General features: G+C 53.2%; 5 protein-coding genes across 5 annotated transcripts; 1 reads left to right on the forward strand and 4 right to left on the reverse strand.

Moving 5' to 3' along the window:
* Positions 1-1765: 1765 nt before the first annotated feature.
* On the reverse strand, positions 1766-7537 carry BDP55DRAFT_574845 (DNA-directed RNA polymerase II subunit RPB1). The gene is made up of 2 exons (XM_060570763.1): positions 6757-7537; positions 1766-6693 (listed from the first exon to the last, which is right to left on the reverse strand). Exons 1-2 carry the CDS (start codon positions 7111-7113, stop codon positions 1789-1791), a joined length of 5262 nt encoding a protein of 1753 aa, XP_060433952.1. The 5' UTR covers positions 7114-7537; the 3' UTR covers positions 1766-1788.
* A 322-nt stretch (positions 7538-7859) lies between these two features.
* BDP55DRAFT_574849 (WD domain-containing protein) lies at positions 7860-9851 on the reverse strand. Its single transcript, XM_060570764.1, has 2 exons — positions 9316-9851; positions 7860-9261 (listed from the first exon to the last, which is right to left on the reverse strand). The coding sequence occupies exons 1-2, from the start codon at positions 9690-9692 to the stop codon at positions 8208-8210; spliced, it is 1431 nt and encodes a 476-aa protein (XP_060433953.1). The 5' UTR covers positions 9693-9851; the 3' UTR covers positions 7860-8207.
* A 539-nt stretch (positions 9852-10390) lies between these two features.
* On the forward strand, positions 10391-12162 carry BDP55DRAFT_650088 (tRNAHis guanylyltransferase). Its single transcript, XM_060573957.1, has 7 exons — positions 10391-10543; positions 10601-10690; positions 10771-10947; positions 11022-11194; positions 11250-11338; positions 11396-11500; positions 11576-12162. Exons 1-7 carry the CDS (start codon positions 10530-10532, stop codon positions 11792-11794), a joined length of 867 nt encoding a protein of 288 aa, XP_060433954.1. The 5' UTR covers positions 10391-10529; the 3' UTR covers positions 11795-12162.
* A 343-nt stretch (positions 12163-12505) lies between these two features.
* Positions 12506-13165, reverse strand: BDP55DRAFT_724830 (uncharacterized protein; the record flags this gene model as incomplete). Its single annotated transcript, XM_060578939.1, has 1 exon — positions 12506-13165. The coding sequence occupies one exon, from the start codon at positions 13163-13165 to the stop codon at positions 12506-12508; it is 660 nt and encodes a 219-aa protein (XP_060433955.1).
* A 555-nt stretch (positions 13166-13720) lies between these two features.
* BDP55DRAFT_650098 (homocitrate synthase) lies at positions 13721-16094 on the reverse strand. Its single transcript, XM_060573958.1, has 8 exons — positions 15654-16094; positions 15563-15588; positions 15409-15487; positions 15142-15350; positions 14736-15086; positions 14611-14677; positions 14297-14554; positions 13721-14243 (listed from the first exon to the last, which is right to left on the reverse strand). The coding sequence occupies exons 1-8, from the start codon at positions 15751-15753 to the stop codon at positions 13870-13872; spliced, it is 1464 nt and encodes a 487-aa protein (XP_060433956.1). The 5' UTR covers positions 15754-16094; the 3' UTR covers positions 13721-13869.
* Between the last annotated feature and the right edge of the window lie 1076 nt (positions 16095-17170).

Here is a 17170-nt window from a genome sequence, read left to right on the forward strand (position 1 = left end):
ATGGTATCCACGATACCCATGAGCATCATGGGCCATGATCCATCCTGGAGATTCTCCCACCCTTCCCTGTTCTTTAGAGGAAGAGGCAAAGTCCGCCTCCGTTCTTTGCATGATTGCTTCTCTTACATACTGGACCCCGTCATCCACTTATCCTGCCTTGTCTATCCGCATCACGAGGGAAGGAACAACAAGAATTAAGGAACAAGGAAGTAGTGTGAATGTTTGGATGAACGCCTTGGGTGCGGGTGGCGCCGCTGTCGCCCGCGCCGCCCGCCGGGCTACGAGGTTTTCTTGTCGAGCGAGCTTTTCCCATTACGTCTTGGTGTCAGTATCCCGTGATGTGACGTGTAACTTTTGTTGCAACCCCTTCTTTTCTGCCCCGTGCCTGTGCCCAGAAACATATCGAGAGGGTTTAGATTAAAGAAGAGAGTACAGGGCGAACCGACCGACCAACATCCTTCATGAACGAATCCCGGTCTCCCTCCAAAGGCCCAAAGGGAACAATTAGGTATAGTGAGAATGATGACAAGGTGCAGATCCAGACCTGGGTTGGGGCTCCTCCTAGCGTCACACCATCTCTTCTTTTTTTTTTTTTTTTTTTTTTTTTGCTGCCTCTCTTGCCCTGGGAATGCCAATCTTCCCCATCCGTGCTCTTTCGGGGAATCCACACCTGTGTTTACTCAGCTATTACAACTCTGTGATAAGTGCGCACGCAGCATCTCCGGGTCATGGGTTCGTGAGATGGGGGGGGGGGGGGGGGGGGGGTTCCGGTCGGAACTTGGGGCATCCGTGAGTGGGAAGGGCAGGCAGGGCCAGCCAGTCAGCGGGGTCGGAAAGCAGGCAGAACTAGGCAGGAACAGGCATCAGCAGCGACTTACCTCATGGACATGAACAAGTCGAAACGGGCAGACGACAGACATCATCACGATCACAAGCATCGAGGTGACGACAAACTTGTCTCACAATCTCATGACGGCAATGTACGTTGTGCACCAACAAGTCACGAATCAGCCAGGGTGGGACATCCTCTGGCGAATATCATTCTGGTCCAATTTCTCATGAGGTGGTTCAATCTGCGAGAAGATAGAAAAGGAAACAGGGACTATTCATCTCCCTCTCATCGCGCGAGATAATTCCAATCTGTGGTTTTTGTGTGTTCTTCATCCTCTCAAGGAAAAAGGGGGTTCCTAGGTATTGCATTGCTTCTTCGCTCTCGTCCCCCCTCCCTCTTCCACACATCAAGCCACCCAGGAGTCAACCCCCTTCCTTGACTTCTCATCCTGTCAAGTCCCCAACCGGGCCCCTTGCTCTTACAACCCCCTAATCGCCGTATTGTACAAAATCAGCTTTTTACATGATTCACCGCAAGCCCTTCTTGCTTCTTTTAAGTGATGTTTTTTTGGTGGATGTTGTTTTCGTGTATGAGGGTATGTTGCTGTCCTTGCTTCTCACCAAGTCTGGCCCCTCTATCGTCTTTGCGTGTAGCAATCTTGCTTTGTGTGATGTTGCTTGTCTCTGAGAGCACTTCTATAAATGCAATATTCCTTGTCCTCCACGCGAGAAGAGAAAAAAAGAGAGAATAAGTCTCAGTGACAGCCTGCGTCTGTAATGAGATGCGATATTCCAATCGACCAGAACCAGTTAAGCCGAAGAATCATTAGTCGGCGTATTAGGAAAGTGAAGGATAGTGGCGAAACGAGGACGCGATTGGATGCATCTTCGTAGATCGACGCACTATTAGTTGCCGGAGCCGCCGGGTCCAGGTGTCCGGGGAGACCAGGAGGGAGACTATGACCATGTTAGAAATTGCTCAGAAATATTGGGAAGAAGTGGATAGCTTACAGTCGGCGAATAGCTGGGGCTGGTCGGAGACTGCTGGGCCCCTGGAGTCTGTTGGAAACTCGGGCTCGTAGGCGAATACTGAGCCGGTGAAGTAGGAGACCACGTCGGCGACGCAGGAGAGTACGACGGTGACGTGGGACCAGCCCCGTGGAGGTTGGGGGATGCAGGGCTGTAGTTGGGACTGGCTGGCGAGTAGCTTGGAGAAGTGGGAGAAGCATACTGCGCTGGCGATGTCGGGGAGTAGTGCCTGGGCGAAGAGGGCGATGCCGGTGAGTAGCTTGGCGACGTCGGGCTGTAATTGGGGCTTGCAGGGCTGGTAGGCCGGAGCATGGGCGATGTTGGCGAGAAAGAGGGCGACGAAGGGCTGAATTGCGGCGAGGTGGCCCCGTAACGCCCGGCAGCACCGTCGATGAGCGGTGATGTGGGTGAGTAGCCGGCGTTGGGAGACGACGGCGAGTATCCGCCATAACCACTGCTGAAAGGCGACGTCGGGGATGTACTGAATGGGCTCGTCGGCCGTCCAGGACTGGCACTCGAGTAGGGGTTGACAGATCCAATGCTACCGAATCCACCACCACCGTACTCGGTACCGAAACCAGTGGGTGAATCGGAGCCAGCACCAACAATGGGGGAGAAGTTGCCGGCGGCGGGCGAGCTGAGAGACATGTAGCCCGAATCCGCCATGGGAGATCCAGAATCGTACGGGGTGGCAGCACCGCCAGCCTCGCCGCCCTTGACCGGCATGCCAGGCATAAGACCCATGCGCGAGTTGTCGCTGATGACGGTCTCCAGCATCTTGGGGTCGAGGAGAACGTCGAAGTGACCAGTACCCATGGGGGCCATCTGACCGAGCATAACGTTCTCAGAGATTCCACGGCAGTCATCCAACTCACCAACAGCTGCAGCCTCGAGAAGAATTTCCACGGTCTCCTCGAAAGAACAACGCATCAGAGCACCAGTGTCGGCTCTGTTGATACCGTGACGAGTGACAGCAGAGATGGTACCTCTGTACGTCATCACGTCACAAAGAAGAGCAAGATGTCTGTGGTTGACGTAGGAACCGTCGAAGGCAAGCACCTGAGTCAACTCACGAATGAGAGCCGCTCTGGCACCCTCGATACCGAAGACTTCAACAACCTGCCACAAGTGATTGGTGTACGTGCGGTTGGAATCAACGCCATCAACAGCCAAGACCTGGCGCAGAGCTGTTCCGGAGGTATCCAAGTACCATTCTGAGCAGCGCTCGTCCGCCTTGGCAGCTAGCAGGGCTCCATCCTCGGTCTCGATGAGCTTGGTCTCCTTGTTCAAGAAGGCTCTCTCGATACCCTTGACACCACGCAGGGACAGAGTGTCGAGCAAGTGAGTCTCAAGTCTCTTCAGCATGACATCATCCTCGATCTTCTTCTCACCATCTTCGTCCTTGTCATTGCCCGCATGCATAGGCCGAACACGAATGATCTGCTCTTCAGCGTTGTTATCACTGAAAATGACAGCAAGATCGTTGGGGTACTCCTCCTTGATGCGCCTAGCAACGTCCTCGACAGTCAACTCCTTGTCAAGAAGCTTCTGGCGGTCCAGAGTGAGACGAAGGAGCCATCTAGATTGGTCTTCCGTCTTGTCGTGCGACTCGTCGGGGATAAGGTAGTAAGACTCAACCATATCCAGATCATCGGGAATGTTGGTCGAAGTGATCTCCGGGTCATAGTAGATCTCGGTGACTGCGGTCACGGAGCGCAAAGTCGTGTGCTCAACCGTGCTTCGAAGCTGCTTGGCAGCTTCTTGACTGGCGTTGTCCTCACCACTCAGGTAAACAACCATAGAAGGAGTCTTGATGTTCTGAGCCAAGTTGAGAATTTCCTTGAGACGCGGGACACCGAGAGTAACGTTCTTGGAGGAAACACCAGCGAAATGGAAGGTGTTCAGCGTCATCTGAGTAGCAGGCTCACCGATAGACTGGGCCGCAATGACACCAACCATCTCACCAGGACTGACAAATGCTCGATCCCAACGAGCCTCCAACTCTCCCAATATGTGCTCGAAAGCCATCTTGTTGAGGCGCTGCTGGCAAGCGATACGCTTGAACGCGAGTCTAGAGCGGATCTGCGCCTTGAAGAGAATCGTGGCGCTGTAGTCAGCCTCCTTGGAGATGTCATCCTTGCCACGGACGATAGTCATTCTGTTGAGCATCTTCTGTACAACAGGAATGACGTCTTGAGGTCGCAGGTCGCTCCGCTGAAAATCTTCAACAGCAAAGAGCTTCTTGGCTGTCTCCATCAGACGAATGAGGTTCAATGGCAGCTGCATCGACTCATCGTCCTTTCTCTTGAAGTTGATCTCGCGGACTTGCTTGCGATCAGAGATCAAAGCGTCGAACTCTTCGTCCAGGAGCTGCTGAACCGCGGGGTCACCTGCCATCTCGTTACCGTACTCAAGCCACTCAAGCTCTTCCGGCCTGTTCTCATCCATGACATCCAGTCGGAATCGGTCGGCGAACTTCTTGTGCGACATGTTGAGGTGGTCCATACGCTGCTTCTCGATGTAAATAGCGTCCAAACCATCCTCACCATACAGAAACTGAAGGATATCGCCCAAAGAGTTTCTGACGGTACCATCGTACTTGGCGCTGACGTCCTCAAGCGCCTTGACGAGACGACGCTGGATGTAACCTGTCTCGGCGGTCTTGACGGCGGTATCGATCAAACCTTCTCTACCAGCCATGGCGTGGAAGAAGAACTCGCTGGGCGTAAGACCACGGAGATACGAGTTCTCGACGAAACCACGAGCCTCGGGTGAGTAGTCGTCCTTTGTGAAGTGCGGAAGGGTGCGGTATTTGAAGCCGAAAGGAATGCGCTTTCCTTCAACAATTTGCTGTCCGACCAGGGCAGTCATCTGGGAAATGTTGATGGATGAACCCTTGGAACCGGACGAAGCCATGGTGACCGCGTTGTTCAAATCCTTCAAACTCTTCTGTGTGGTGGTACCGGCCTTATCACGAGCGGTGTTGAGGGCCTTGGAAACCTTGCTCTCGAAAGTCTCACGGATGTTCATACCGGGCAAAGGCTCCAGCTCGTTAGCAGTAGCTTGTCTTGTGAACTCCTCGACCTCGGCCTTGTGTTCGTCAATGTGGATCTGGACCTTTTCAATGGTGATCTTATCGGGAATCGTGTCACCGATACCGATACTGAAACCGTTGTGCAGCAGCCAGTAGTTAACTGTCTGCTGGACACCGACCAGGAACTTCATAGCTGCCTCAGGTCCATGCTCATTGTAGACGATGTGGACGATACCGCCACTGGCAGCACCGATGTTCTTCTTGGAGAGCAGACCGTACATGATCTGTCCTGACTGAATCAGGAGACCCTCGTCCTTCAGGGGGTTCTCCTCCTTCGAATCAGGAGCGCTGTGCAAGCTGACAATGTTGGGAACTGCCATGCTCATGATCTGCTTACCAGTCCACCTTGGTCTGGGCCGAATGATGGCGGGCTGGGGAATGTTACCATCCCAGTTGGGAACCCATAGCATGATATTCATGACCTGCTCCTTGGTGAGGAACACGTCGCGACGACATAGCTTGTAAGCACCGGCGAGAGTGTCCTGCACGATACCCATCAAAGGACCGTTTCTTTGCGGGGAAACGATGTTGATGGGGACCAGGCACAACTCCTTGACTTCAGCTCTCGTCTCTTCACTTTGGGGGACGTGAAGGTTCATCTCGTCACCGTCGAAATCGGCGTTGTAGGGAGAAGTGACGGACAAGTTCAGACGGAAGGTTGAGTAGGGCATGACGCGGACTCGGTGACCCATCATGGATTCCTTGTGCAGAGATGGTTGACGGTTGAAAATGATATAATCGCCCGTGATCAAATGACGCTCGACCTTCCAGCCATATTCCAGAGAAATTTGTCCAGCTCTGCGATGATGGCGCAAATCAATTCTTGTGCCGTCAGAACGAATGACGTACTTGGCACCTGGGTGCTCGTTGGGTCCGTTTTGAACAAGCTCATGGAGCCTGCCGATGTTGTACGGAGTGACGGTCTCAGGGTAGGTGAGAGTTCTTGCGATACTTCGAGGAACACCAACCTCGTCGAGAGACAGGTTGGCATCACCGGTAATGACAGTACGTGCCGAGAAGTCAACACGCTTTCCCATCAAATTGCCACGAAGACGACCTTCCTTGCCCTTGAGACGTGCACGAATAGCCTTGACGGGACGACCACTCTTTTGCAGGGCGCGAGGTTGACCAGCGATATCGTTGTCCATGTATGTCGCGACATGGTACTGCAAAAGCTGCTCGAAATCTTGTGCAATATGAGCGGGCGAGCCCTCACGAATGGCCTGCTTGACGTTGCTGTTGGCACGAATGATATCACCGAGTTTGTAGGTCAAATCGTCTTCGTTTCTGAGTCCTTGACCGGTTCCGTCCATAGAAATACTGGGACGGACAGGCGGGGGCGGAACGGGAAGAACGGTAACGATCATCCACTCTGGGCGAGCGTACTCGAGGTTGAGACCCATATCTCTCAGATCTTCATCACTGATACGACGCAAGATGTTGTGAGCCATCTCTGGAGTGATTGGGGGCTCCTCCTTCTTCTTGACGCCATCTTCACCTTGAGCCTCGTACTTTGCAATGAGCTGCAGAGCCTTGTGTCGTACCCTAGGCTGGATGTTGCCACAGCCACCGTGGTTTACGGGAGCTTGCTTCATGTTCAGGCCGTACTCTCCATCGTCGGGCTTCTGCTCCTTGACCTCGTTCTCGCAACGAGTCTTCTTCTTGCAAATGTTCCAAATGCGGTTGAAGCGAACCTTTGGGTCTCTCGTGTTCACAGCTTGGAGAAATTCAGGGTCGCTCTGAGAAGCCAGGTTAGCAAAATCAAGTCAAGGCGGCTGTCAGACATCGTAGAGTAGACTAACTCTGTCGGCCAAGACTTTGCTGCAATTATGGCAGACAATCTCCAAAACCTTCTTGACTTTCTTGATAAAGCCAGGATGGTAGACGGGCTTCGCCAGCTCGATGTGGCCAAAATGTCCAGGACATTCGCCCATCGCCTGGTTACAGGTCTTGCACTTGAATTGCCGATCGATAGAGCCGAGAAGAGGATCGTTCAGACCGCCGTCGCGAGGCTTGGTCCGTGTCTCGTCCATGGTCTCAGGGTAGACACAGTGACAGACACTCATGTTCTTGATCTCCTCAGGAGCCATGAGGCCGAACTGAATCTCCTCGACCGTCTTGATCGGCGCACTCGAGTGCGTGAAGTAAAGGTTCGCCATATTGACGGTATTTTCGATGTCGTTCGCAAAGAATGAGTCGACGAGAATTCACGAGGAATGGAGTCGGAAAACAGGCAAGAGTCGCCGATAGTCGTGACGCGACCTGGCAAAGTCGCAAACAGGGCGCAAAAAGGTCGGAAAGCGAGAATCTATTGCGCGAAACGCTTTTCGAGATGGAAGAAATCGGGCAAGGTCGTCTATCGATGGCGCTCTTGACTACGCCAGTCCCCGGCCAGCGGCCCAGGAGAAGGTTCCACTGATCCTCCCAATCGCCGCCACCTTAAGTGCGTCAAAGAATCGAAAAATATCGCGGTCGTATCGAGTCGTTGATCGTGTCGGAAATGAACGTGCGGTCCAGGGGCGCGATTTCCGACGCGCGTGGTGATTGTCGATGCGTGGATTGACGGAGTTGTAGAAGTGAAGACCGTGGAGGCGAGAATGAGGAGCGAGGTCAGAAACAAATCTTGCCTCCAGGCGGCTGGCGCAGCCGGCAGAAGGACGCTAGCCGGATTTGGAAATTACCCTCCTTTACCTTCCTCAGGCTGGATACGCGTGCCCGAGGTCGAGGGTACCCACAAAAGTCATGAAACAGAATGAGCAATCGCCGACGGACTTAAGTACTTCGTAAGTACTGCGATGTACATTTCCATGGGGAACTGCTCACTGTGCGAGGAGGAAAAGTCCTGAGGAACTTCAGCTGCAAACCTGCGTCACGCCGATGAGTCAAGAATTCCTGCGGAGCCTTTGCAGCGGTAAAGATCACATTGGCGTTGACAAGCCTTGATGGCTGAGAACTTTTGAGACTCGACTCCCTCGCTTAGTCCGGCATTTCCCACAATGGCTGTCGAATTCCCGTCATTATTAAGCAGCCGCCCAGCTTCGAGAGCTTTAACGAGTCCTGGATCGTTCAAGTTTACATCACTGCAAGCCCCATCGCGCTAAAGTCCGAGCAAGGGTCTGCATACCAACGAAGCTCGTCCCATGGCGACGCGATCCAACGCTATGTCACGCGTTTTTGGCGTCCACGCTTCAACCATGGTTCATCAGAAGCCTTTCAGCGTAGAAGCCATCCACAACTTGGGGTATTATTTGCTTCATCTTCTCCGACCTTTACCACCAATCCTGCCTTTGCGAGATTGCATCTTGTCCTCCACGACTTCGCTATCCGGTATCTCACCGTCCGCACCCGGACTCCTTCTCCGCATGGTACCGGTAGATACCGCAACGAACTCTTCCTCGCTGTCGCTCTCTCCGAGATCGAAAAGTATCGGCATACGGAACGCTCCAGCATCGCTAATATGTCCATTGATAACGGTCGATGTCACGACATCCACTTCCTCATCCTCCGCGTCTAGGCGTCTCTTTTGCAGCTCCTCCTGGCCGTAGATATCGAACTCGTCCTCTAGTTCCTCGTACTCTTGGTTCTCCTCGACCTGCGCAAAGTCGGGCGCGAGTCTGGACCACTTTTGCTCGGGTATGACGGACCATATGTATATTCTTCCCGTCTCAAGGCCACACGTTGCGATGAAGGGCCGATCCGGGTGCCATTCAACCACGCCTTGTTCTTCCTTGGGGCCATCCAGAATTCTGATCAGGCCTGTGCTGCCCATGCCCCTGTCCCAGACATATATCTCGTGGTTGTTATACGTTGATGCCGCGACGTACTCAGAGGCGGAACTGAAGGTGACGTGGTTCCATGACAGCCTGTTGACTTGATCTGAAAACTTGTGCTCTTCCGTGAAGTGTATTGTATCGAGATCGAGATCCTCGGTTGCGAGATTCGGAATATGGAAGGTTCTGACAACGCGGTCTTGGGCGTTAATCAGGAGAACTCTCCCCGAGTTGTTCAGCCGTAATGTTGTAATTACACCGCTGCATGGCTTTTCTGAGTATATGGTCTTCAGAGTCTTGGCGTCAATGACGTTGATCCATCCCTTGTTGGTTCCCGCCAGGATATGCTCTCCTGTGGAGGTAAATATCGTGACGGTGGTCATCTGTTTCGCGTCGTCTTTTAGTTGTTTCTCGGTAGGTTCGCCGTCAATATCGGGGCGTTTCGGTGCCGAGCTTAGGGGGTATTTGACATCGGTCACATCTGACACATCGACGAGTATCGGCTGCTCCTCGAAGATTGAGGCCACAAACTGGTGACTTGCTAAGTTAGCGAACTGTCAGCTTCATAGGTAAACGGTTTATTCCACTCACTGATTGAAGGGATTGAGCTCCGCGATGTATGCCGGAGCCCGAAAACGGACCTCGCGATACCGTTTGCCATCCTTCAAATCCCACAAGACAGCTTTCCAACCCTGGCACGCTGACAGCAGATAGCGACCACACCTTGACCAACTCAGTGAAGTGATACTTCTGTGGTGGCCGCGCATCTTCCTCGCTACGCCCATCGTTTCAATGTCCCAGATAACCACTGTGCCGTCCACCCTACCGGAGGCCAAGAGGTCGCCCGATCGATTGAATCGTAGGCATGTTGAATGTCCAGACCGGATGGTGTTCGTATTGTTGATCGCGTTGATGGCCTCGACCGCGGCAATAGCCTCATTCTCTTCATTACTGAGAAGAAAGTTCATGATCGCGGGAGGCCTAGCTGCTGCCGCAAGCTGGCGATCTAGAAGAGCGTTGCGTACGTCGGATTGAGGGGTATGATGGTGTAGGTCGCAAGCTTGAGCTGCCCAGGTCGGATTAGAAGATTAATTATTGGAGTGCAGCCGTGCGCATGCGACTGCCTTTCTTGCGCCTGCAAGGCTGAAGTGCTCCAGGGATCCGGCCCCACAATGAACGCCTACCTGCCGCCCACCTTAGGTACGGACCGGAGTAGCTCAGGTACCTCTCCAAGCCTGTGCCTGTGTCGTCTTAGGTTGAGAAGGTATTCCAGACCGAGACGTTGTAGATGAGTCGAATTCTTGAAAGTGCAAATTACCGCAGAAGACCACAAGTCTAAATAGCCACCTTGTATTTTATTAGACGCCGAATGTGCCTTGCAGTCAGTTTTCTTTGTCCGAGATTGTAGGCACCATCAAGAGGGATAGGACTAGAGGACAGGAACGACTTATTGCCATGGCCTTTCTACTTTTTCCCAACCGATTCCAATGAAATGGTTTTTTCTAATGGCATTTTGTCGTATGGCGTTTTTTCGTAATCGCTAGAAAATTTGAGTTGTAACAATTTACCTTAAGATTCAACTTGTCTGAAGTGGTAGCTGTGACGGGAGCTTGTGTAAAAGAGCGCTGCTGTTTCTCGACACCCCTGATCCTTGTACCCATCTCAGCTCACATTTAGACCCCGCTGAAGCAGCGGCAGAACGACCCCTCCCCCGCCATCCCGTCTACCTCTCTTACTGTCTGAAGTTCGTCTCCAACACTGCCTTGCAGTAGACCTCAGACGGCGTATTCTTCCCCATCGTCACAATGGCGAACTCCAAGTAAGAGATCACCGTCCCTTTCTCTCCCCATGGAAATTGATCTGACTCCAAATGCAGATTTGAATACGTCAAGAGCTTTGAGCAGCCTGACTTCCTTTTGCCAAACACCTGGATCGTCGTCCGCATAGACGGGCGAGGTTTCACCAAGTAAGTCGAGTCGGGGAAGTAGGGATCCATATTTCGACCAAGATCTACCCTCTAACGATCATTGCCTCTACACCACATAGACTATGTGCCAAACATGGCTTTGAAAAGCCAAACGACAAGAGGGCCATAGACCTCATGAACGCCGCCGCCAGGGTTGTCGTCACCGAGCTTCCAGACATCACCATCGCTTACGGCGTCAGCGACGAGTACAGCTTCGTGTTTCACAAGTCATGTACCCTCTTTGAGAGGAGAGCCAGGTAAGGGGGAAGTCCCACATTGGCTGGCTCACATCTGCCTTCAATTTCGAAATTGCATAGCTAAGATTATTTAGCAAGATTTCAAGCACAGTCGTGTCCACGTTCACGGCCAACTACGTCCACTTGTGGTCGCAGTATTTCCCAGATACCCCGCTCACCTCACCTCTGCCGAGCTTTGATGGAAGAGCCGTATGCTATCCTACCGTGTCAAACCTGAGAGACTACATGAGCTGGCGCCAAGTCGATTGTAAGTGCTCTACAGCATAGTCATTCGTGCTCTTAAGAGGTTAACCTAGTAAAAGGCCACATCAACAACCTCTACAACACAACATTCTGGGCTTTGATCCAATTAGGTGGCCTCGACAACAGAGAAGCAGAGAAACTCCTGGCAGTGAGTCATTCTTGACCCAGATATGTTGATGCAACACAAATCTAATGACTTCCCAAGGGAACTGTATCTGGAGACAAGAACGAGATACTCTTCTCGAAATTCAAAATCAACTACAACAACGAGCCCGAGATCAACAAGAAAGGCAGCGTAGTCTTCCGAGACGTAAGTCATTCCAAGGTTCTTGTTGACAGGGTGCGTGAGGCGCAGAACTTGCCCGACTAAGACACCCTTTTACAGTACGAGCTCGTCGAACCGGGTACCCACGACGCCGCGCAGGCGGCAGATGCGCTCGCGGAACCCGTACAGCAGAGCAAAACGCAAGCGGAAAAGGACAAGAAGAAGCGCACAAAGGCCCGCGTCGTCATCGAGCACCTCGACATCATCAAGGACGACTTCTGGGACAGGAGGCCCTGGCTGCTTTCCAACAAGCCAGGCAAGACCCCCAAGGAGCCTTGAACCCCGTCAGACATGGTTTGAATACTCAAGTCCGCCATTGACTTCGGCTTCAAGCTCTCCCGTTGTATACGATGGGCAAAACGTGGAGGCAAAGACACCAAGACAAGCGTAGATCCGCAGACAGAGGTAGACGGAGAGGAGGAGGAAGAAGAACAAGAAGAAGGGGGGAATGTGACATGCAACAAGCAACAAGGTCCGGAAGTAGATTCAAGGTTCATTCTGAACATACCAGGGTTTGGACGAGCTTGGTCCGTATGCTTTCACTCAAGATGGAGCTCAAATTAGAGGAATTTGAAACAGCGCAATCGCTGTTTGATGCAGAAAACGGCGTCCAACAATTTTATTACAGGCAGTGAAGTGCCCGTGACCACGACAGAGCCCGCTTGCTCTTACGTCCCAGCCGGACGACGTGACCTTGTATCTTCTATAAATCAGTGCTTTTTTGGATATCCCTTGCGCCATGTAACGAAGCCCCTCATTGTTGACAGTAGTGCTTCCGCCGCTCTAACCCTCGCCACGAAGCCGTGAAGCTCACGTCTGATGCTCACTGACGTTGGCGTGTGGCACAGCCTCTCGCTCTACCAGAAAAAGCAGAGCTCGGCGACGACGGGTCTTGTCTTCGGCTCTGCGAAGCGGCGGCGGGAACATGTCCTCCCCGTTATGCTAATCTTTTGGGGTTTCCAGAACCCCCATTCTCAGCCCCAGCAACATTCAACCAGACACCCCCTTCTTCGCCTTCCTCGCTTCCCTCTTGACCTTCTTCACCTCCCTCCGCGCCCTCTTCTCCTCCTTCAAGGCCTTCTTCGCAGACCTCTCGACCCTCCTCGCCTCCCTCGCCGTCTTCCTCGCCGCCTTGGCAGCCCTCCTCGCCCTCCTCTCCTCCTTAGTCTCCCCCCTCTCCTTCTTCTCCTTGTTCTTCACCACTCTTTTCGTCGTCTCCTTCTCGTCCCCGCTCTCAGAACTACTCGTCCCCCCACTCTCAGGCGTCGAAGCGCCACTAGCCTCCTCCTTTTCCTCCTTCACCTTCCTTTCAAGCTCCTGAATCGTCCCCTCCAAAAACCCACCCTTGACAAAACTCGCATACAGCATCCACTTACCCCCCGACACCTGTTCAATCTGATTCAGCCGCCCCGTCGTGACCGTCTGCGTGACCTGCCCTTGTTTCGAGGTATCCAGTCCCTGAAGCTGCTCGTCAAAGGCGTTCATCCACCACGTGTCGCTCGTGAAATGCGCCTTGGTGCCTAGTCCCTTTGTGTTATCTTTGCGGTTGAGGAGGAGCGGCTTCGAGAGGCCGATGCGGTCGTCTGTTGCGTGAAGGGAGTGGCCTGATCCGCGCCAGCCTTGCGATTGGAGGAGGGCGCGGGCGTCCATCTTTTCTGTCTCGTCGGTTGTGGGATTTTGGGGGAGGTCTTTTGAACGTTTCGATGGGAATGTTTCGATTTCTTTAGCTTCGCGATCGGATGGCGAAGGGGATAATTAGGTGAATGTATGTCGGTCGGATTCGGGGTGTCATGAGCGCATGCGGGACGATTTCATGGCTAAAGAACCATCTGATTCGAGTGCGACTGTTAATGGAGGGAGGATTGCGACGAGGTGCTCGGGCAAAAAGTGGTCGGTGAACTGGAATTTTTCTGTTCTGCCGTCCTTATCTTATCTTAGCGTTCCAAGGTACTTTCTCCAATCCAACCCAACCCCACCAACATCAATGATCGACCCAAGTGTGAGCCGACGGGATTCTTGTCATTGCCTACGGAGTACAAGGTATTAGTTCACGGAAACGTGGAACTCTTCCTAGTCAGTATTGCTCATACTCAAATTAACGGACCCTTCATATGACCAATGATTCTTGGTGGTTACCTCCAAAACAGTGGAAATCAAACATCATTGACAGAGCCAAAGCAATGGCGCTTGCAATCTAAGCGATCCAATTGAGTAGTACCGTTTCGACTTTGAACGTTTCTTCGTTGATGAGGTATCTGAACTAAACACTTTTGTAGCTCTCCCCTCTATGATTGTACAAGCAGATGCCCCCATTTTTTGGTGTCCCATATGCATCCCGAAATAGAATAAAAAATTTACGCCTTAACCTTCTTGGCCGCGGGCTCCGCTGCGGCATCATCCAACGCACGCTTCTCAGGCTCGCCAGCAAGCTCTCTCTCCGCCTTCTCGAACTTGGCCTGCTCCTCGGCGGTCAAGTTGGGCAACAGCGGCTTCTCCTCGCCCTCCGTAATGTTCAGGTGGAAAGTACGGATGATGGAATCGGCGTCATCAATGGCAATCGGCCTGACATCTGCCAGGGCCTTGATCTTCTGAGTGACGACCTTGACCTGAGCGTCGGTCATGGTGAGACCAAGCTGCTCAACACGCGACTTGATGGCGTTCCATCCAGTCAATCTTGATGCGAAGTGGACGTATCTGCTCATGCCGAAGTCGGCGGGGTTGATAATCTCTGCATAATGCATTAGCTGTGTCCTTAGCCCGGAACATTGCGAATTAACGTACCGTATGTGCTAGGGTTGTTGAGAATGGCCTTGGCGTGGATACCGGCCTTGTGGGTGAAGGCACAGAAACCAGTGATGTAGTTGTTGAAGGGAATGTTGATCTCGACAGCCTCGGCGACGAGGTCCTCAAGCTCCTTGAGCTTGTGCAGCTTGTACTTGGACTTGGTGTACTCGGGGGCGGCGACGATCATGCGAGCCATCAGACCACCGAGAGGGGTGATACCGTTGCGCTCACCGATACCGATGACGGAGGTGTCGACTGGTAGTTGAACGTCAGTGTATGTGGAGCACGAAGCAATCGAGAATTTGACTCACTGTGTGTGGCACCGGCCTCGAGCGCGCAGTAGGCGTTGGCAATGGCGCATCCAGTATCGTTGTGGAACTATCGAGGTGTAAGTATTGAACATGCGCCGTGCTCGGTCGATCTAGAGGCGACTTACGTGAGTCTCGATGTCGCAGCTGACGACACCTCTCAGGGTGCGGACAAGGTCGTAGACTTGTCTAGGGCTGGCGCAGCCGACGGTGTCGGCAATACCAACTCTGTGAACACCAACCTTGTCGACGGCGCTGTAGACGGAAAGAAGGTCGACGAGGTCGGAACGGAAGGAGTCCTCAGAAGAGAAACGGATCTCGAGACCCTTGGACTTGACGAACTGGATAACCTCAATGGCAGTGTTGATGATGTAGGTCATGTCCTTGCCGTGGGAGTGCTCGCGGAGGTATGAGGAGGTGCCAATGACGACATCGACACCATCGACACCGGTCTCGACGGCGAGGCGGGCATCGTCCATCTATACAGTGTTAGTCTTTGCGTTATTTCGGCGTGCGGACGCAGAGAGCTCTCACATGGCAGCGGACGTGAGTCAGGATCTTGGACTTGAGGCCGAGCTTGCAGATTGCCTCGCAATCCTTGCGGGATTGCTCAGAGGCAGCGGGCGAGGTAAGCTCAATGTAGTCGACACCAAAGTCGTCGAGAGCCCTGGCAATCTTGATCTTGGTCTCGGTGTCGAAGAAGGCGTTGGCAAACTGCTCGCCCTCTCTCAGGGTGGACTCGACTATACGTCACACGTCAGTGGGGTTTGACTCAAAAGAAGCTCGTTCGGCAGAACACACTAATCTGGTATCGGTCAACGTTGCTGAGGAAGTCGCCAACCGGCTGGTACGGGTTGCTTCCGGTGTGCTTCTGCTTGGTCTATATCGTCGGAGTCAGAACATATCGTCAACGGTACCGCGAAAGCGGTTTTCGGAGGCGATTGATGGTTCTTACGGGAATGGCAGTGTAACCAGGGTGGCCTAGACACAATGAAGTCAGTAATCAATCGACAGCAACGTCACGCGCAAGAGGCTGCGACACTTACCAGCCTTGTTGGTGCCGTTGGCAACGCCGTTGCCGTTCGCATGGCCATTGGTGCCATTGGCGTGGCCATTGGAGGCCGGGACGTCAGGAGTAGGGCACATCTTGTATGTTCATGCACCGTTTGTCGTGTAATGAGATTGAATTGTTCGAGGATAAATAGGTGGAAGCTCGGGATGATGGTGGGATTTATAGACGGAGTTTTGAACAAGTTGAGTCACAGTTCAAAGAAGGGACTGGGAAGATGGACGGTAGGCCAAGAGTATATGTAAGGAAAAACTGGAAGTAAAAAAAAATAGCAGCGGGCGAGGCGAGGCGGTACGCAACAAGGTGTGGATTGGGCGGGATGGCCAGTGATGACCGAGGACGGCGTTCGCTGCTCCCAAGGTCAACCAGTCAGTGAGCGGAAAAAAAGATTTTTTCCCACTCTTTAGCCCCGCTCATGGCACATCCCCGACCGCGCTGCAGCACTGTGCCATTGACTCTGAATCAACATTTTCCAAGGGCCGGTCGTTACGTCTGTCCTGTCTGTACCCCGCTAGATGCCACCTGAAGTGGGCTGGATTCGACCTCTTTCATTGGAGGAATGCCTCTCCACACGTCTCGTAGGCCAATCAGCCCCCCGTTATCGGAAGATCGATCTCCCACTTGGAGGTGACGCTAAACCTCACGCGGTAATTCCACATGCTGCAGCTTGCCTGGGTTCATGGTCCGTGTCCGCTTCTGTGCCATCCTCCCGCTCAGCGCTGCCACCTGCTGATGGTCCTGCAGCAATGATGGCCTCGCGTGGGAGACACCGCCTTTCGTCCTCGTCGGTATCCTGCCCCCAAGATGATGTCTCTGCAGCCATTGTTGGCTGATTTGTGAGCGGCGAGAGGGGCCTGGCCTACCCGTTGACAAGGTCCCTGGGAGCTGCAAGGTCAGCTACCTGGGGCGGAGCGCCGACCTCCTGCAGCAACACAAAGGACAAAGGTTGCTTCGCAAGCTTCGCAAGCAGTGCCGTCGGGGACCATCACCTGACCAAACTGCCCTTGGGAGCTTCAATTGACTTCTTCCCCACGAAATCGTATGGCGCTAAGCACCAGAGGCAATAATCGAGACGAAGAAAGACAGAGTTGGCCCGGCTGCGTGGTCCTCATCGCGGGTTCACGAGCACCGGGAAGCGCAAGATACTTCTGAGCCGAGCGTCCCTCGCGCCAACCAGCTACCACGTATTAAACATCAGACCAATTGCCGCCAGCCCGGGCTGTACTAGTGATGCAACTCGCTGTGCTTAATTCAAACCCCAGCCGGATGTCTCGACAGGAACAGTGATGCGAGGAACTGCCCATCTTCGTGGTTGTTGGACAAATCGAATAAATAACGAAGAACGAGGCCATTAGCTAGGTACTCCAAGTCGTCGGACCCCAGGTACCGTCGCGAGGCCATAATATGGTTAGGTCGCTATGTCGGATCCTCCGACGGGCCCCCGTCCGCATTACCGACGGTCCTCCAAGACATCATCTGGCTGCCGGTTGCTGT

This window comes from Colletotrichum godetiae, assembly GCF_030913485.1.
Source record: "Colletotrichum godetiae strain CBS 193.32 chromosome Unknown BDP55scaffold_6, whole genome shotgun sequence".
Lineage (NCBI taxonomy): Eukaryota > Fungi > Ascomycota > Sordariomycetes > Glomerellales > Glomerellaceae > Colletotrichum > Colletotrichum godetiae.

Coding starts and splice junctions, on each gene's coding strand:
- BDP55DRAFT_574845 (XM_060570763.1), bottom strand. CDS start 7,113: ATGGCGAACCTTTACTTCACGCACTCGAGTGCGCCGATCAAGACGGTC. Junction 6,694..6,756: donor GCAAAGTCTTGGCCGACAGA/GTTAGTCTACTC, acceptor CTGGCTTCTCAG/AGCGACCCTGAATTTCTCCA.
- BDP55DRAFT_574849 (XM_060570764.1), bottom strand. CDS start 9,692: ATGAACTTTCTTCTCAGTAATGAAGAGAATGAGGCTATTGCCGCGGTC. Junction 9,262..9,315: donor GAGCTCAATCCCTTCAATCA/GTGAGTGGAATA, acceptor TAACTTAGCAAG/TCACCAGTTTGTGGCCTCAA.
- BDP55DRAFT_650088 (XM_060573957.1), top strand. Junction 10,948..11,021: donor CTCTTTGAGAGGAGAGCCAG/GTAAGGGGGAAG, acceptor AAGATTATTTAG/CAAGATTTCAAGCACAGTCG. Junction 11,195..11,249: donor GAGCTGGCGCCAAGTCGATT/GTAAGTGCTCTA, acceptor ACCTAGTAAAAG/GCCACATCAACAACCTCTAC.
- BDP55DRAFT_650098 (XM_060573958.1), bottom strand. CDS start 15,753: ATGTGCCCTACTCCTGACGTCCCGGCCTCCAATGGCCACGCCAATGGC. Junction 14,555..14,610: donor CGAGGCCGGTGCCACACACA/GTGAGTCAAATT, acceptor TTCAACTACCAG/TCGACACCTCCGTCATCGGT. Junction 14,244..14,296: donor CAACAACCCTAGCACATACG/GTACGTTAATTC, acceptor TGCATTATGCAG/AGATTATCAACCCCGCCGAC.